Genomic DNA, 18,156 nt, shown 5'->3' on the forward strand with positions numbered 1-18,156 from the left:
ATTCATGTACGCTACCTGATATCATACTCTTTTCTATATTTTCATGCCCCAAATTGTTCGCTTTTTGTTTTACTCTTCGGTCGATAAGCACCGACCGCACCTCTCAAGCCAACCACCCAGCATACGTACTCAACTCCTCCCGCCTCGCACCCTCCATCTCCCCCTTCACACCCAACAACCGCACCCTCGCCCCCTTCTCCCTCCCCCACCCCTCCAAGAACGCCTCAACCCTCTTCTGCGTAGCCTCGTCATCCCTCATAATCAAAGCCACAGCATCAAACCCGCCCGCGCCAGGCACGACCCCGCCCAACACGCCCTCGACACCACTGAGCGCGTCAAGCAGCTCCGTCTGCGACTCGGGCTCAATCGGAACACCGCTTCCCTTCCCCATAGCCCGAATCAACTCCCTCACGTCCGCAACCGCGCCGCCAACCTGATCCGTCTCCCCGTTCTTCAACGCCGAAGCAAGAGCCTCATTCTTGCCCTGCAACTCATCCCACAACGCCTTGCTCCCCTCCGCATCCGCCTTCCTCCACTCAAGCACCTTCTTCACCATACTCACCGTCTGACTCCCACAATCGACATCGCACATACGAAGGCACACGCCCGCAGGCAACCCCGTCCCAGCCTTATCAACCTCGACATCCCACGCGAGCAACTCATCCACCTTCCTTACCAACGCCTCCGAAAACCCCGGGCTACCCGCCGCCCCGAGATCAGAGAGCAAAGAGGGCGAGAAGCGGCGGTACCGACAGCTTCCAAACACCGCAGCCGCCACATCGAACCCGGACCCGACCTTTCCTTGGGCAGCGCAGTGCGCCGCCTGCGCGAGGTTGTGGAGCGTGTGCTTCCCGGCCTCGGAGTTGATGTCAAACAGCGACGTGGGAAGGTGGTGCGTCAGCAGCGCGGCCGTCAGGGAGGTGACGAGCGCGGCGGAGGAGCCGAGACCCGTCTTGTGCGCTTCGCCGATGGTGTGGGGGTACCGCGCGAAGCGGGTTCCCTTCTTCGCTGTCGGGACGGCGGTGCCGGAGACGGCGGAGTCCGGGTCGTTGGATGAGGAGGGCAGGGAGTAGTAGTCGTTGTCGGCGAGAATGATGAGGCGGGTTGAGGTGAGGGCGTGGCTTGGGCGCTGCTTGTTGATGCGGGCGATGTAGGTGAGGGCGTAGCTTAGGGTCGTCTCGACGAATGTGTTTGGGCTGATTCTGGAGCCGCTGGGAGGGAGGTTAGTGATAAGGTGAGATGAGTGAGTGAGAGTGAGGGTGAGTGAGGCAATGTGAGATCTGGAGTGAGTATGCTCGCTAGATGTGATGATGTTGATCATGAGCGGGGAAAAATTGTCATTCACATATGAGAGGGACGTGGCAAGCAAAGCACCGCGAAATCTCTCGCCCAGCTCAATACTCATCTGCCGCGCGAACATCTCAAAGACTTGCCCCTCATCAACCACATCCCACCAAAGCCCCGCACCAAAAACGCTTGAAGAACTTTGAGACACACAATTCCCCTCAACAGACCCCGCGCCAAGCTCATGACGGACAGACTACACAAATACCAAAAAAACACCGAAGGATCCGAAGGAAAGAGAGGGGAAGCAAAAGCGACTTACACCTGCAGCTGCGTAACCGTAATCCCGCCATCCTCAGGTGCGAGATGGAACCCGTACCGCCAGACGGCGTCGACAAACTGCGGGCTCTCGACGACGATCTCGGTCAGGTGCACGCCCGGAATGGTGTGGATCTCGGCGGCCACGACGTTGATACGCGCGCTGAGCCCAAAGACGAGGCCCGTGTAGGCCCTGTCCAGCACCAGGTAGCCGCCCGCCAGGAGGACCTTGCCGGGCGCCGAGACGGCCGTCGTCGTGGAAGCCGTCATTTTTTCTTTTCTTCGGGAAACGTGGTCTGGGGTTAGGTATCTAGTGGTATATACGTGTGTATTTACGTATGTATGTATGTCGGTGTATGTCTTTCGGGGTTGGGTCCGGTTTGTGTGAGGGGTATGTGAGATCTGTATCTCAGATTGCAGGTCGAGACGTATATCTTCGACCGTAATTCTCGCCAATTGAGTCTGTACAGCTATGCAGCTTGCGGTGGGTGAAGTTTCAACGCGCTTGAATATGAGGCACGGTTGTAAGTTGAGGCACAATGAGGGGTGGGTTGTGTGATGACGCAGGCGTGATGGAGGTGAGGGCAGCTAAGTAGTTGAAAGTTTGGGATGCGAAATCGCATCGTGGGAGGAACGGACGCACAGTGCTAATGATACGTGCGAAGGAGCTGATGCATCGACAATGCACTGTGTAAATCTCTGGTTCCATCCCAACGAGGAGCCTCAAATTATCGCCAAAGCTGGGCACAGTCGAAACGACAACCAGAGCTCCAGCTCCAGCGGTCAAACTCCCGGAATGAGCTCAAGGTTGCATACTGATCAGATTATAGAGGAAAAGCTCAATGTACTTCAGCACATCTTCATTATCCACATCTATTGAACACTACACACTGACAGCAAAACATCACCATCCTCACACTGCAGGCCAATTGTTTGAACAGTCGACAAATCTTATTTTGTTGGATGCTGCCGGTAATATACATACAGCAGGATCACATGCCCTCATGACATGTCGTCGTAAACCGACCCCCAGTACCCTTTCCGTCCATTCATGATCCTCTATGCTGCGTTGCGCTTCTATCCGGCGCCCTCTTTTTTATACTATGCTTGAGTGGGGTTGTGTCTATAGTTTGGGCCGTTGGCCGTCATCGCTCGCTTTCCGATACAAAGCCCCGGAACGGGTGCTCAGTCGCCGTGACCCTTTTGCTTCCGACAAACGCCGTACCGACCCAGTATCCCGATTATGGGGGTATAAATTCGACTTCCGGTTCAAACTCCAAATTCCAAAACCATGTGACGATATGAAATGCTTTCGGCGCACTGCCGTAAACCAGACTGGCCGCCGATCCTGGCCAGGCACCCTCAGTCCACCTACTTCAAAACACAACGGGGTATCAAGCAACGCGGTAGATGAGGGCAGTTACAAAGGAAATGTGTTCATCAAGGGAACACGCAGAGCAGCTGCTCAATGCGTGATTCGATGGTTTGACGAACAAGGTAAGCAAGACAGGTGTAGGGATGAGCTCAGTTGTGTGCAACAGCTTCCTCACCGCCGCCACCGCCAAGAAGCTCCAGAACCTTGTTGACAACAGCACTTGGGTAGCCGCGGCAGAGCATCTCTCCGACAACACCCTTGGCCTTCTCGCGCTCCTCGACGGCGAGGTAAGCACGAGTCATAGCCTCGTATGTGCTGGGCTCACGCTTCTCGTGGCCGACAGAGTCATAGATGGCTTGGGCTTTCTCGATCTGCTTCTCAGCGGCCCAGCCGTGGATCAGCGTGTTGGCGATGTAAGGAGTCATCTCAACGCCTCGTCGGCGCATCTGACCAAGGATGGCCTCAGTGTCGACAACCTTGTGGTTTGCCACCATTGCCTCAAACAAGGCTTGGAAGAGGCTGGCGTTGGCCGTGACAGCCCGGTCAGCCATGACAGAGTCGAAGACCTTGCGGGCGCCCTCCATGTCGTGGAGGTTGCAGCCGCGGGCGTGGATGAGAGCAGCGAAGTGGACAGCCTCGGGCTTCTGACCGGAAGTGCGGATGGCTTCAAGAACCTTCTCGGCAGCAGCCATGTCAACAGGCTCGAGGGTGGCGTGGGTGTCAACAAGAAGCTTGTAGGTGTGAGCAGTGGGGGCGATTCCCTTGGCCATCATGCGATCGTAGTAGGCAAGAACCTTCGCCTTGTCACGCTTGGTGGTCAGGAAGAACTGCATCATGCTGTTGTAGGGAGCAGGGCGGGCCTTGTAGTTGGGCATCGCCTCCATCTCATCGAACAACTCTTCCGCAAACTTCTCGTCGCTAACGCGGCAGAGAGCGTTAACAATGGTACCGTAGGTGACCGAGGTAGGCTTGATTCCCAGAGCGCGCATCTCGGCGAAGTAGAACAGGCAGTCGTCGATGCGACGAGCCTTGCCCAACTTGCCGATCAGGGCGTTGTAAAGAAAAGAGCTGGGCTCAACGCCCTCAGCCTTGGCACGGTGGAAGATCTTGACAGCCTCGGAAGCCTCGTCAAAGGTCTTGGCGGACTCCTTGAGGGTGGTGATATACAGACCGAAGGTATTGGCGGAGGGGGCAGCACCCATGGCAAGCAGCTCCTGATGGTACTGTTCAGCCATCTGGCGGTGACCAATGGTGAGACAGGCGCCAACCATAGCATCCAGGATGCTGGACCAGCCGTAACGGACAACAGCGTACTGGGGCAGCAGGGGAACATCAGTGCGGGCCATGGCGAGAATGTCGTTGCAAAGCTCCATCTTGCCCTCGCGGGAAGCAGCAGAGATCAGCTTGGCGTAGGTGATGTAGCGAGGGTGACGGCCAGCACGGCGCATGTTGCGGAAGCGACCAAGAGCATCGTGAAGTCTGGGGCCCTTGCGGCCGTGAGAGCCCTCGAGCTCATCAGAGATCAACGAAGAGCCCTTGAAGTCGGTGTTGTGCGCGTACGGGTCAAAAGAATCCTCAAAGCTCGAGACAGTGGCCGATGTGGTGAAGGGAGAGGCGGAGAGGTTCTGAGAAGACAGCTCGCGAGGATCGGTGATGCCACGGCTGCTCATGAACTGGTGAACAAAGTCAACACCCTCCTCAATCTCGTCAGCAGACTCAGGGTTGGCAGCACGAATGCGCTGGAACATGAGCTCGGATTCGGCCAGACCCTCAGCAACTTGGCCAGATCCAATCATCGCAATAGCGTACATTGCAGTGGGTTCGATGAGCGCCGGGGTAACCGGGGTCTCAGGAGCACAGAGAACGTGCCAGTAGCGAGCTGCGGAAGCAACATCGCCCTGACGAACGCTCAAAGCAAGAAGTGCCATGGCAGGGGTGGCAATCTGGGGGAAGTTGATAGGCAGGTTGGCGAAAGCAGCGACGGCGGTGTGCTTGTCGCCGTGATCCGCAGCGCGAGTGGCAAGGCTGCCCATAGGGTCCGCTCTGACCTCAGCCTCGACAACCTGGGCCCAGCGAAGGGCCTCGTTGAAAATGCCGCGGTCAGTGAAAGCCTTGACCATGCCAGAGCTGACAATCGCATCCTTGATATCGCCGGCGCGGACACCATATTCCTTGATAATCTTCTCGTAGAACTTCATCGCGCCGTCAACCTTGTCGGAGATGATGTAGGCGTGGATGACAGAAGCGTACACTTCGGCGTCCAACCTGTCGTTAAGGGTAGGCTCGCCGTGGTCGTTAGCAACTGCAAGGTCCTTGTACTCGTTGTAGCACTCGACCGCGCTGACCAGGTCGCCGGAAGTCGCGAAGGCGGTGATCATGCTGGGGAACATGGCGGCGAAGGGGGTGACGCGGTTCAACTCCATGTGCTCGTACAGGCGGAGCATGTCGGTAACACGCCCAGCTTGAGCACAAGCAGAGATGAGCTGGTGGTATGACTCAGCAGAGTAGGACGCCCTCTGGGTGAGGACAGACTTCTCAAACATGTCCATGGCAAGATCGAGCCTGTCATCCTCGGAAAGAATGGCATGCTCGAGCTCGTGAGAAGCGAACATGAACTTGCCGGGCTCATCCATGCCACCGAAACGCACCAACTTATCGTGAAGAGTCTTCTTCAGAGAGGCAACCTCGAGGGATCGGGCGGCAAGAAGACCAACAAGAATGTTGTAGGTATCGCTGTCCGGCACAATCTTGCGGCGGAGCATGTCGGCGTAGACATCCAGAGCCTTAGTAACCATCTCGTTCTTGGCGGTGGGCAAGTGAATGGCGGCAACCAACAGAGCGTTGTAGGCGCTCGCGATAGGCTGCACGCCGGCGACGAGCATAGCCTCGAACACGGCCGGAATCTCAGCGTAGCGGCCATCCTCAGAGAGCTTGTGAAGGTGGTCGGCGTACACCTGAGATTGAGGGTCGAAAGGAGGAGTGGCAGTTCGGGCTACGCTGACGGGAGTCCGCGATCTGTCGATTGCTGGGGACTGGTATGAGCGAGCGGCGGAGCCATTGTGGGACGCAGATCGAATGGAGTGCTCAGAAGCCTCTTCCAAAGCTTCCATGCGATTCCTGAATTCGATTTCTTTCTCGAGTGCTGCGTCAATCTGCGCCAGGGCGGCCTGTGCCTCTAATGGGATTGGCGACGCTTCTCCATCTTGAGCGGCGGCGAGCTCTTCGGCATCGTGGGCCTTTGACTCGCCGACAAGAATGGAAGCTGGCGAAGGCTTCCACTCAATCTGGCGCTGGAACTGGAACTGGGTCCATTCCTTGTCGAGGTCTTCATCGGAGGCCTGCTGCTCTTGCAGCGCCTCGAAGTAGGCGTCTAAGCTTCCATGCTTAAGCTTCTCGTCGAGCTTCTCGTGGTGATGCTGGGGGAGGCCAGCACTCGTCCGCTCAGCGGTGTGGAAGGCGGACTGAAGCTGGAGAGACTGAAGACGACCAAAGCGGTTGGTGTTTCGGCGCGCAAATGAAGGTCGGTTTTGTGTGTTGAGGATGGGATGTGTGGCAGCTACGACGGACTGGGCGTAACCGTGGGTGAATGACTTTGCGAATCCTTGACGGATGAAGTTCTGGTAGAGGGAGGAGTAGATGGTGGGCATTTAGAAGACGCGGCGGAGGGGGGAATTCTGTATGGCAGGATCGTCAGTCAACTTGTGGTTTCCCTTGGAGTTGTTGCTGCATAAACGGTGATCGGCAAGATTTGCGCTGTGCTTTCCGCGTGTTCAGATGACACATGTTTTTTTTCCTCCTCCGTTTCTTGGAGGAAGCTGCGCATTTGGGGTTGTTGGTTGTTTCGCCACAGCCAAATAAAAAAAACGCCGGGCGAACGGGGATAACGGTACGGGCGACTCAGACAGTCGCCGGGGGTCATTGAGTGGTGACAACTTACATAGGGAAATATGAAGAGTCCGTTGCAGGTTCATTTGACAGCACTGTAGCCGCCAAATAAACGCGCGATCTGATTAAAGAAGGGTTATTGTATTGGGTATTGAAAAGCAAGAAGAAGGAGGGAAGCAAGATGATGACGGGGAGGGGGCCTGAGGTAGAAGTATTAGTCTGAGGCGCCGATAGATTTGGTGACTACCCGTACGGATACTGCCATCCACTACTGCGTTCTCCGTACCAAATGTCTATGGTGGCCGCAGGGGAAAAAAAAAGAGGTGCAGGGTATACCGATCGGTAGGGAGGTGGGAGTGGGAATGGGCCTGGGAATGGAAAATGGGAGAGAACGGGAGCGCGTTTGAGATCGGACGGAGTCGATGAGGCGTACTACAGCCGATGCAAAGGAAGTCACTTTTCCATGGTTTACAGTGTGAAAGTCGTAGCTGTCATTGTGGTAGGTACTTTGATGCCTCTGCCACCTCAGCTGGAGCTACTACGGATCGTCCACCGGCCACGGCTCTCGAATCCCTCCTTGGCCCGTCACGGCTGTCTCTTTCAGACTCTGGAAGGAATGGAGAATGGAACAGAAGGGGGGCCAGCTACGGGCACGCTAGACAAGGGCGAGTGGCAGGCCGCAGACCAGGGGAAAGGAAGCAAGGCGAAGGCGAGGGACTTCGCATACGGAGTACGTGGTGTAGTGTAGAGTCTCACTCGCACTTGCGCGCACTGAGAAGCCTGGGGGAGAGACACACTCGAGAGAACTTGGAAAAAATACCACAACAAGAATATGCGCAAAAGACTGGGGAACTTGTTCGCGTGGATTCGGAGCTCTCGCATGGACTGTGCCGACCTCGTCCAGTCATGTTGCGCGCTGACGGGAGAGGTGCGGGTACGTGACGGCCAAGGGTGGATTCGGGAACTTTAATTACTAAGGCCGTTGTGGCCGTCCGGGCGAGCAGCTCCTTCCAAGTTCCCAACTCCCAAGGCTCCAGTGTTCTTTCAGTGACTTACCCGTAGTATTGCTGCCATTTTCCGTGGGTGGATACATTGTGGCTACTCCTTGATATTAATGACTCAGGCAGCAAACCCCGAACTGTTTGCGACCTCTGAGTGGCGGCCACTCTCTCTAGCCTCGTTTTGCTGTGGCTCACTCCCTTGTTCACGCTTGTTGGGTTTACGGACCAAGCATTGAAAAAGCAATACTGGTTCATATTGGAATGGGCCCTTGACACATCCATCCATAAGATCTAGCTACGATACCGAGAAAGAGACTGAAATAGGGGGATGGACGGAAAGGTAGACACTAGGTGGCCTCAATGTCCAAATCTTCCCGAGATCTGCCCTCTTCCTTCCATTAAACTGTGCCTTGGAAGCTGACAGGTGACGACGGCGTGTAGCTTTACAGATAGAATACGGGATGAAATGAAGTCGGAGACGGGACGGATACGTCTAGTAGACGCCCCCGGGGCCGACTATGCGTGTCATAGGTACGGATACTGGACTCCTGGAGGTGTTGAAGGCGCAAGAAAGATACTTGTCGCAAGTTTGAAAAGCCCGTTCGGTCACAAGTTCACTTTGAGCCCCTCACCTCCCTCGGCTTTCCAAAATGGTTCCCGCAGCGAGATGACGACTCTGACCTGCCGCCTGAGGACGCGAGATTGACTGATCATCGCTGCGCATCAAAGAGGCCCAGCTATATTTGTGCTAAGAAACGGACTAAAAGCTGCGCTGGAACGTCAACTTGACAACGCCTTGGAACGCCTGAACGCACACGACCACCAAAAATACGGGGAAATTTGGGGCTGCATCCCAGGGGTACCTTAGAAAACTGCGTAGGTACGTAGCATAGGGGGCCTCCCAGGGCTCACGAGTCCAGGCGATTGCCAAATCAGGCCGATGACTCTTTGATGTCTTCCACCCAAATGGCCCCCCTTCTGCGAGAAGAAACCGGCACCAGTGTACTGGATTGCGTGGGGCCGCTTCAAGGCTGGAGACATTTTCGAACTTTTTGACAGAAATGCATGTGGTCTATCCCCAATGTTTCCCCGTGGCTGTCCAATCAACGTGAGGTTGAACGGATAGAAGGTACGGGATACCTGCTCCTCCCCTGGCAGAGCCAAGTTGGAAGGTCGTGGACGCGAATAGACGGTACCCGTGCCGTGACCAATCAGAGCCGGTGCAATGCTGGGAGAAGCCGGAAGGCGCGGGATGGTCGGGGAGTCCTTCCTGCCTCCACTCGGGAGCCACTCACCCAAGGTCAAGGAAGGACCAAGTGCTCAGTTCCGTCCTGTCGGGAAGCTGCCTACAGCCCCGCCCTTTCCATTCCGTTCCCACCCATTGCTGTGTTTCGCCCACTGAGGTACGAAGTGCCTCCGTCCTGGCTGGCAAGTGGCTGCACAACTCTGCACCGTCCACACTTGCCTCCAGTTCGCTCCCCTGCTCCGGTACTTCCCCGCCGGTAGCGTCTGCTAGTCGTCCCCATTGGTGATTCACCACCAAAACTCCCATCCTCGTACGCAAATTTTTCAACACCAAATCCAGGGGCCATGATAGCTGAGGCGGACCCTTTGCTCAGCTCCCACCGTCTCCTATCTCGATGATCGTGGCTCAAGGTATCCGTCACTGGTAAGACTGGCAGAACTGGACCAGCTTCAACCTCTGGATATCACGCATCTTGGACCTCCTACCTACGATCAGACATTGCCGACAATGCTTCTCAAGCCACAACCGTTGACTTCAGGTGAAGTAAGACTTAGCAGCAAGCTATGGATCGCCGCCGCCAGCAATACCACGGGCAAAAGAAGAAACAACAAACCGCCAGCATCATATTTCGACCCTTTTTTCGCATTCCCAAATTCCCCTCTCGTAACCCCTGGTTTGACTCCTTTTCCTGGGCTGTCTGAGACCCAACCTGCTACGGATACATAGTTTTCTATCCCATGCCCTTGGGGCCTGTCCTTCGTCCATCCCTTGCCTCCGCGGACGAATGGCGGCGCGCCCAAACTGACAATGTAATCTGCCCCTCCAAGTCCCCGTGGACCCTTTGCTTCAAGGGTCACTTACCGCATTTCTCTGAATCTCGAACACGGCCCGGAGATGGCGATGAGATCTTCATTGCCAATTGTCTCGTCAACTGGCAGCGGGAGCCATATTGGGCCAAAAGTCAAACTGGCCTGGCGGTGTGAAGCTTCTCAGGTTCCCTGTCGTTACTATGGCAGGCCGCAGACGGTTGTCAAAGTCGTACCCTAACAAACGCGACGCGTCGAGACAATATTGAGGAATCGACATGTCCCTGGAACCCCTCCTCCGCAATTAGAGAGGCACGCTCGTACAACCGGCAGCATTTCACAGGCCAATGGGAGACACACTGTTAACCGTGGCCGAGCACCTGAATTTCCCGCGACTCGTGGGGGGCGCCTCACAATCTTTCACATCACGAGGCCATTCCTCCACGAAAAAGAGCCGCCATCAATTCTGCGGCACGGCGCAGAGCCACAGTCTCACAGATCCTAAAACAGGATCTCGGTCAGGCACAAGCTCCCCCGCCAGACATGGATGTCCATGGATGATGTGCGCTGCAAGGCGCAGGTACCTACCTACTCGCCGCCGTTGGAACCCTTTAGGCTCCGAAGGCTCGCGAACACAGGCACGTCAGACTCGGAGGAACGGGCTTCTGGTTGAGCCGGCTTACCTCCGCCGCCACGGACTGAACGAAACTTATCCCCGCGCCTTCATCATAACGCAGCATCACACTCTCGGTTTGCCAACCGCCGCCGACGGGTTAGAGATACAGTAGTGCCACTACCTACCCGGCCGATGGTCCTGTTCCCGTCATTGCCCTGGTCGCGTCTGATGCCGTCACCGCGGTTCGACCAGGGAATTGCGGCTTATTCATCACCCGCCCCTAATGCGCTGCAACCTGCGCCCGTCCGGGGATTTCGCCTCCGCCTGTCACCGAGATGTGTCGGCTCGGGACTTCGGTGTGGGCTGTGGAGGATCGACGCCCGTATCCAGTCCAGCGGACTCCAACCCAGGCAGGTCTTGACAAGGTGACATGTTTGACTTCACACTTTTTCCCACGTGGGGCGCAGCCGTGCAAGTTCACAACGTGCGAGCGGGTGCCGTGCAGAAGCTAGCATCAGGGAAGACGCATGGCGCATCATTACATACGCAACATGCCGACTTGGAATCGCGTTTCGTTTGCAGTTTGCTTGCACATGTCTGCTCGTCACAGGTCTACTGTGGATTTACGAAAGGTGGCTCCGAGATGGAAATCCGATCATCTCGGACTATGCGTGGCTGTTGCACGAGGCACCAGGGATGATGCAAGGCTGAGCCTGCTGCATTGAACGACATACGCAACCCCCCTAGGTTACTGACAGGTGACAAACGGAACCCCAAACTAGACACGTTGTTGCGTATCTGCAGAGTAACAATTTCCCTTGCGAACTTGGAGAACGAAGTTGCAAGTCTGTCCTCTAAATCTGTTTCCACCCCCTTACTACGGCCAATACGTCCAAGTACCTACATGACTCCATGTTGCAATCTCGAAGCTCCCGTCGTTCGCCAGCATAAAGCATTTCGCATAATCCTAGGAATGTTAACCCACATGACGCGTACAAGTACATCATCTCGTAGATTGCTACCTTGGTATGGTGAGTTGAATGTACACATATCATGATTAGGTTCTCCCAAGCTTTAAACACCTTGAGCCGATGATATATTCAAGTTGTACGAGCAACATGAACCTAGCATTTCGCAAGGAACGCCGTATGAATATGCCATCATACCATGAACCGGTGACATCCGGAAACCCAATCGGTATTGCCTTCGTAATGGTGCTCTCGTGCATGTCGGCAGCTGAATGAGAACACCTAGGAAGCAAGTCCCTTCCCTGATAATGTTCGTTTACAGATCAGAACTCCAGACTCATGGGCAAGTATGAAGCTGTAAACAATCATTACCAAAGCCCTGAGCGTATTACGGGGTCCTATCACTGTTTCACCTCGAAGAGACCCGTGTTTGCTAGTACACCCCATTAAAGGGGAATCACATACGGAGTTATACTTATACGGGGTGAGCCTTTTTACGCACGTAGTGCATAAAATAAAATAAAAACCAAATACGGGGTAAGCCTTTTCACGCACGCGATGACTTGAATATATGACAATCCAGTGTACAGAAATCAGACCGGTACCAGCGTTGAAGCTTGTTTTGGTATTGGCCCTTGGTGCAATAGTGCCGAATCTCGTGTGGTTGTGTCGAGGTATAAGTATATGTATATATTGTATCCTGTAATTAAGTTATGATACCGTGTCGTAGGATTTCCATTGAAAACTAGAGAGAGACCGTCAAGTTCGATATTTTACGCCTGCACAGCCACGGGGGAAAACCACTACATATCGCATGTGTTGTCTTCCCCCCTTGAGATGCTAAACCGTCCTGTGTATATGTGAAACCCCTCAAGCTACTTGACTGCAGCCAGAGAACGCCCAGGTCCTCATACTATCATACCTCTTTCTTATGCTAGCAGGATTCTTATCCTTTTTTCCAAATCTACTATTCTACGTAGGTAGAAGAAAGGCAGTTTGCTCATACTCAGTGGATTACTGAAGTCCTCAACCGTTCACCCGTGTAGCCCACGAGTGTTTTCGAGGCGAAAGGCGTAGTAAAACGGCTGTGAGAATAAAAATGGCATCGCGAAGAGCATACAGGCCTCGTTAGCTTATAAATGAAAGATGAAAGTGGAAGGGTGGACTTCCAAGAAGAGGGATTGATTTGCTAGAACGTTGATGAACCCCTAGTATTTGCACAGCTTGATGGCACCATGACTTTCGCCCACAGTCCAAGGCCACAAGGAAGAATGCACAAGGAAGAATGCCATCGTATCATGACTTGTTGAGAAGCCCGTCCTAGATGGATGGTGGTGGTGATGATGAGGACGGAGGATGAAGGATCAAGGGTATTCAGCCTTTCTTGATCCAACTCGTGGGGAACAGTAGCCTCAGGGATTTCTCCCATAGATGAAGAGGATAATACAGGCTTTTTGGAAGAGAATGGCAAAGTTTGAACATCTGTGATACTCCACAACTACTGCGCTCAAAAGATGCCACATGGTGTCGGGCCTCTGTACCCGTACACCCTCTCGGGTCCCTCCTGGCAATCTTCGTAGCAACTTACCATGAGTCTCCTCACAGGCTGCATGCCTCCCTCGCAACGACACTGCGTAGGCAGATTGATATCGGTTTCCATACGGCAAAAGTTTGGGGAAATCATGGCTATATGAAGAGAAAGAGTCCTGGGGAGAACGATGGAAGGGCAAAAAGGCGGTGGTAGTCGATTTCAGTCATACACTCTATTGAAAGAAAACCACGTATACATATGTTTGTACAGGGTGAGCAGTTTTATATACGTAGTGCTCAAGATAAAATCAAACTTGACGGACATCACCCTCACAGTCTCTCAGCATTCACGAAAAAGTACCATCAAGAGACTGAAGTAAGTACAAGGGAGAGTACTTGATCACCATGGCATCACAAAGAATGATCGAAGGGAGCAGAAGTTTATTTGATATGATTGTTTTTATTTCTCAGGGTCGGACTTCAGTCTCGACATCTTCCTCCTCTCTCCTAGTATCTCATCCCTCGGCCTATGGCCTCCCTCGCGTACCTAGTGGTATCGTTCTTCTCCAAATAAAAGCAGCTCTCTCTCTGTCTCCAATGTGCGTATGACATTCATGTCATCGCCATGAGTATTCCCATCCATAAAACGCCATCGCTTGCTAAGAATGTTCATCCCAGGTATCGTAGTACCATGCAGTCGCTAGTAATCAAAGACAAGAAAAAAAAGTCGCTCAAAAGATCTTCCTCCGCACCAGCCTGGGTGGTTCCGGTTGCAGCTCCATTAGGTCCAGCTCTCATTAGGGTGTAGTGGTGGTAGTAGTGTGGTGTAGTGATGTTGTAGTAGTAGTTGATAGTAATGTTGTTCGACAAATGAGAGGTTGAGAGTTGAGAAGTAGTTGTGTGAGGACTGTAACCATCTATCGGTAGGAGCTGCCGACGGTGGAGATGGAGGCGCTGGACAGAACGGGCTGGATGGAGAAGAGAGGGCGGGCAGGGAAGTCGGAGTCGAAGTCGGCGATGCCGATGCGGCTGGCGACTGCTTGTTCCTTGAGCATGGCAATTCTGAGGAAGACATGTTAGTATATGGTTGATAGTTATGTAGTTTAGGACAGAAGACTTACTCATCTGCGCTGATGCCAGCGAGGTCGAGGTTGCATTTTTGGAAGTTGAAGGGAGCAGAGATCTCGGAGCCGCGCTGCTTGACCTCCTTCCGGTTGCGGCGGATCACCTTGTTGAGGAAGACCTTAAAGCCGTCGTTGGAGTGCATGGCTGAATCGTGTTGCATTGTGGATGGTGGTGGATAGCGAAGATGATGAGAGGTGGATGGTGGTATTATATGTTGGTGATGTGTGTGTAACTCCAGCGCCGCGGTTGGTTCACAGGGATAAGATGTGTTGTTTGTTTGTTGATGGTGATCGAAGGGATGATTCTTCAAGTTGTTGATGTTTAAGATTTCCGAAGATGGCGGGAAGACGAGTGGTGATATATCTTTCCTAAGTGTTCCCCCTTGTCTCGTGGATCTGGTCTGTGTTCCCGATAATCTTGATGTGTTCCTGAACGTCTTTGCTTTTTCTTCCAGCTCTCTGGTTCCTTGGTGTCTTGTTGGTGGAGTTTAGGCTCAGCCTTGGAGAAATCTGATGGTCAAGGGTATAGATTGGTTGACTTATTGGATCGTTGTTTAATTTGATTCCTGTTGTTGATTTGAATACTGGTGAGAAGAAGCAAGTAACGGGAAGGAGAGGGTGGGAAGTAGAATCATATATCTATTCCCAGATCGGTGGACTCACATCCATGGGGGCGTGTGGTGTGTGACGAGCGAAAAAGAAGCAAGGAGTGAGTGAATGGGTGAGTGAACGAGGAGGAGGGTGAGGGTGTGAGGGGTGTGGCCGCGCTAGCATGGTGAAGACGTGCGTAAGGCACGTACGTCCCCGGGAACGATCGCACGCCCCCTCCTCCACTGAACCCATTAGCTCCACTCCCTCCCCTCCAGGCTCTCAACCGTACACCCCGTCCCCGTCCCCGTCCGCCTCTCTGTCCTTCGCCGTGGACTTTCGGGAAGTGCCTCCCTTGAGGTGTGCCAGTCATCTCATCAGTGCCAAAAGCATCCGAGGGAGGACGACAGTCGGGGAGCGGAAAGGGTGGAGGATGGAGGGGTGTGCGTGTGTGCGAGAGTGTTCGAGAGAGAGTGATGTGCGTACGGCCAAGACTCAGAGTGAGGAGAGATGTGGGATGAAACTGCCGCGTGCAGAATCGCACTCCCAGGAACAACCATACTGGACCGACTTGACCGCCAGACTGCCAGACCGCCTAGGTGCGAACACAACGCATGCCATCGTAAAGTCGACCAAAGAAAAGTGTCCGTCCGTCGGCCGACGGACGCCACGGACGCGGAACAAGGTTAGGCGGGAGAGGCTAAGCACGATGGTCCGCAAGGATGTGGAGGAGAGGGAGGATTTTCGTGAAGGGGACAGGCACAGGCACAGGGTGGTGTGAGTGGGTGTGTATCCATTGCAACGGACGTAGAGGCAATGGGGGAACTAAGAAGCTACTGCCTACCGATAACGACGATGACTGCTACTACTACTCTAATGCCTTTGCTACAGATTCTCACTTGCTGGGCTAAATGCGACTTCTTTGGGAATAGTTCCGTGATGGGAATTGAGAGAGGAAGTGATATCGATGAGGCTTATCGTTTTGGGCTGAGCCATCGACGTTGTTGCAATATCGGTTGTTTGAAGAAGAGAGAGTGAGTGTCAGGCATCTTACGTGGGCTGACTGTACCGCAGCAAACGGGGACAACGGCATTAGGTGATTAGGCAACAGAGTTTCCGAATTCATTTTGTGTGTCAACCTTTGAATGATTACTTTGCTACATTACGTGACTGTACTCCCTGGTGAAGCAAAACGACGAAAACGAGCTGCTGCGAGAAAGTGACAGGTAGAAAGTAAAAGTTTCGAACTCCGTGTTTGGATCGAGCATTGGATCGGGGACGTCGGGAAATTCCCCAATCACGAGACGGACAGGGCAGGACAGGGCAGGGGGGGTAGGATCATCATCATCATCGCCGCGTGCGCGTGGGGATGAGAATTCTCCAGAGCTCCAGTCGCTCACAGACGGCCGGCCGTACGCTGATCGCCGAACCGGCAGCCCCCAGTTGGAATGGAATCCCCTGCAACCCTTGCCAAGATGCGAGAGCCTTGAGTGAGTGTGAGAGTGAGAGTGATAGAGAGTTCGGACTGACTGACTGGGCTGAGTGAGTGAGTGCGCAAAAAAAGAGAGTTGACTGCCCACCCTCACATTGAAATCTGAAACTCGGCGCCGTAAGGCTCACTCATACCTACTTCACTCACACACACTCACTTACGGCTTACCGTTACGTTCCGTCCGTTGTTGTAGTATAAAAAAAAAGAGAATTTGTTTCAAGATGGGGAGGATGGGTGTGTAGGTCATGGGTGTGTGGTGGTGTGCTGCTTCGTAACGCTGCTGCGCAATACGCGCGCAACGAGCATTTCATTTTATGCCTTTTTGTGTTAGTCCACCAACTCTTACGTGCGGTGCTGCGGTGCCGAGTGATGCGCAGTCGGCCGGTTCGGGGCTGGTGAGTGGACGAGAGATGACATCGCGGACCTAGAATTAGACACACCACACCAGCATACGCATACACACAGACAAGGACGCTGCTCTCCCGCACGGTTGGGTTGGTCTCTTTGATGTGACGATATTTCGCCAACGGCCGGCCGAGTGGTGTTCTTGCCAAAAAGGCCGTTGGCTTGGACGGGCTTTGCATACGGATACGCCAGCTTCCAGATATTCCAGAGCGCACGCGGGCCTTACGGCGCGTCATATCACGTCCTGTCGGCTGCGGACATTTTCTGAGGCATCACGGAGGAGCGTTGAAGATGACCGTGACCTTTTCAGGAACACATGAACATATGCAAGGCACCATGCAGGTCCCGCCCGCCGACTACTCGTCGCGCGCCGCGTCCGCGGGATTCCAGATCGAGCTGGGCCTGTAGGTAATCTGTCATCCTTCCTCTCATTTGGGAAACCCTACACTACTCTCCCGGCCGATGACACATCGCCGCCGCCGCCGCCGCTGCCGAAGCAAGGCGTGCCCCCCGTGATCTTGCTCCGGCCGTGCCCGCGGATCCCTCATCATCTCTACCTTACCCTTGCCCGCTGCTGCATTGAAGATTTGTGTAATTAGGTAAGAAGGGAAGAAAGAAAAGCGATCGCGAAACACCCCTGGTCCCCCGCCGCGCGCGCGCTGTGTGTACGACGCCCGCCAACCCAGACGGCCGGAGTCCGGGGGCCGGTGGGGGGGAGGAGGCCGGCGATGTGTGTGAGTGTCTGCATACTGCTTGCAGCCCAACTTAAGTTGCAGTGGGGGGTGTAAGCTCTGGTGCGTCCAAAAGTTGCAGGCATCTTCTCCTGGTGTTGCGCACGTAAAAGCCGACAACAGATTTAAAGTTGTATTGGGTTGGGCGTGGCATCACTGAACATGGGTACGAATTGGTAAGGCAGAGCATGGGTTAGGAAACTCAAAAGGCATGGGGACAAGGGGAGAGAGAGAGTTAGAGGGTTACAGCAGAAGCCCGCGTGATGCCGAAAGCTACACCACCTTCTTCACTAACTTCTCACGACAAAGTAGAGTTTGTCATCGGAGCTTTCCCTTCCATCTTCAGGCGACAGCGGCCGGGGCTGCGGCGACGAGACGATAGGGCTCTCACTCTCCTGCGGACTTTACGAGCTGTCTTGTTTGGGAGGGTCGTACTCCGTTCATGTCCGTCGCTATCGGCATCGCGATCGTAGAGTTGAGGTTACTGGTTGCCTCTCGCGATGATCGTTTGGCATGAGGCATGGAGCGTGGTAACGGGAAACCCGGATGTGGTAGTACGGCAACGGTTTCCCTAGTATTCTGAATCCGTACACTCTTCTCTGAGTCTGTATACGGGCGGCATCATCGTACGCTAGGCACTAGACACTCTGGTTTGAGCTTCAGACACGCGATCGACGAGACATTTGTACCGGATTCCAGGTTCGGAAACACGTCGTCGTGTGTTACGAAGTATTGAACCGGCCGAGTATGAGGTTGAGTCTAACATTCCTCTCGTCGGCCGTGGAAA

General features: G+C 54.1%; 3 protein-coding genes across 3 annotated transcripts; all 3 read right to left on the minus strand.

The window, feature by feature from the left end:
• Positions 1-103: 103 nt before the first annotated feature.
• On the minus strand, positions 104-2,341 carry HER10_EVM0002160 (phosphomevalonate kinase; the record flags this gene model as incomplete). Its single annotated transcript, XM_035471885.1, has 2 exons — positions 1,607-2,341; positions 104-1,211 (listed from the first exon to the last, which is right to left on the minus strand). The coding sequence occupies exons 1-2, from the start codon at positions 1,870-1,872 to the stop codon at positions 104-106; spliced, it is 1,374 nt and encodes a 457-aa protein (XP_035326593.1). The 5' UTR covers positions 1,873-2,341.
• A 196-nt stretch (positions 2,342-2,537) lies between these two features.
• On the minus strand, positions 2,538-7,226 carry HER10_EVM0008366 (pentatricopeptide repeat domain-containing protein). The gene has a single exon (XM_035477891.1). It carries the CDS (start codon positions 6,622-6,624, stop codon positions 3,127-3,129), a length of 3,498 nt encoding a protein of 1,165 aa, XP_035327052.1. The 5' UTR covers positions 6,625-7,226; the 3' UTR covers positions 2,538-3,126.
• Positions 7,227-13,462: 6,236 nt separating this feature from the next.
• HER10_EVM0001275 (uncharacterized protein) lies at positions 13,463-14,817 on the minus strand. The gene is made up of 2 exons (XM_035471030.1): positions 14,151-14,817; positions 13,463-14,091 (listed from the first exon to the last, which is right to left on the minus strand). The coding sequence occupies exons 1-2, from the start codon at positions 14,312-14,314 to the stop codon at positions 13,947-13,949; spliced, it is 309 nt and encodes a 102-aa protein (XP_035326533.1). The 5' UTR covers positions 14,315-14,817; the 3' UTR covers positions 13,463-13,946.
• Positions 14,818-18,156: the final 3,339 nt, after the last annotated feature.

The sequence above is a fragment of the Colletotrichum scovillei genome, assembly GCF_011075155.1.
Source record: "Colletotrichum scovillei strain TJNH1 chromosome Unknown Contig00011, whole genome shotgun sequence".
Taxonomy (NCBI): domain Eukaryota; kingdom Fungi; phylum Ascomycota; class Sordariomycetes; order Glomerellales; family Glomerellaceae; genus Colletotrichum; species Colletotrichum scovillei.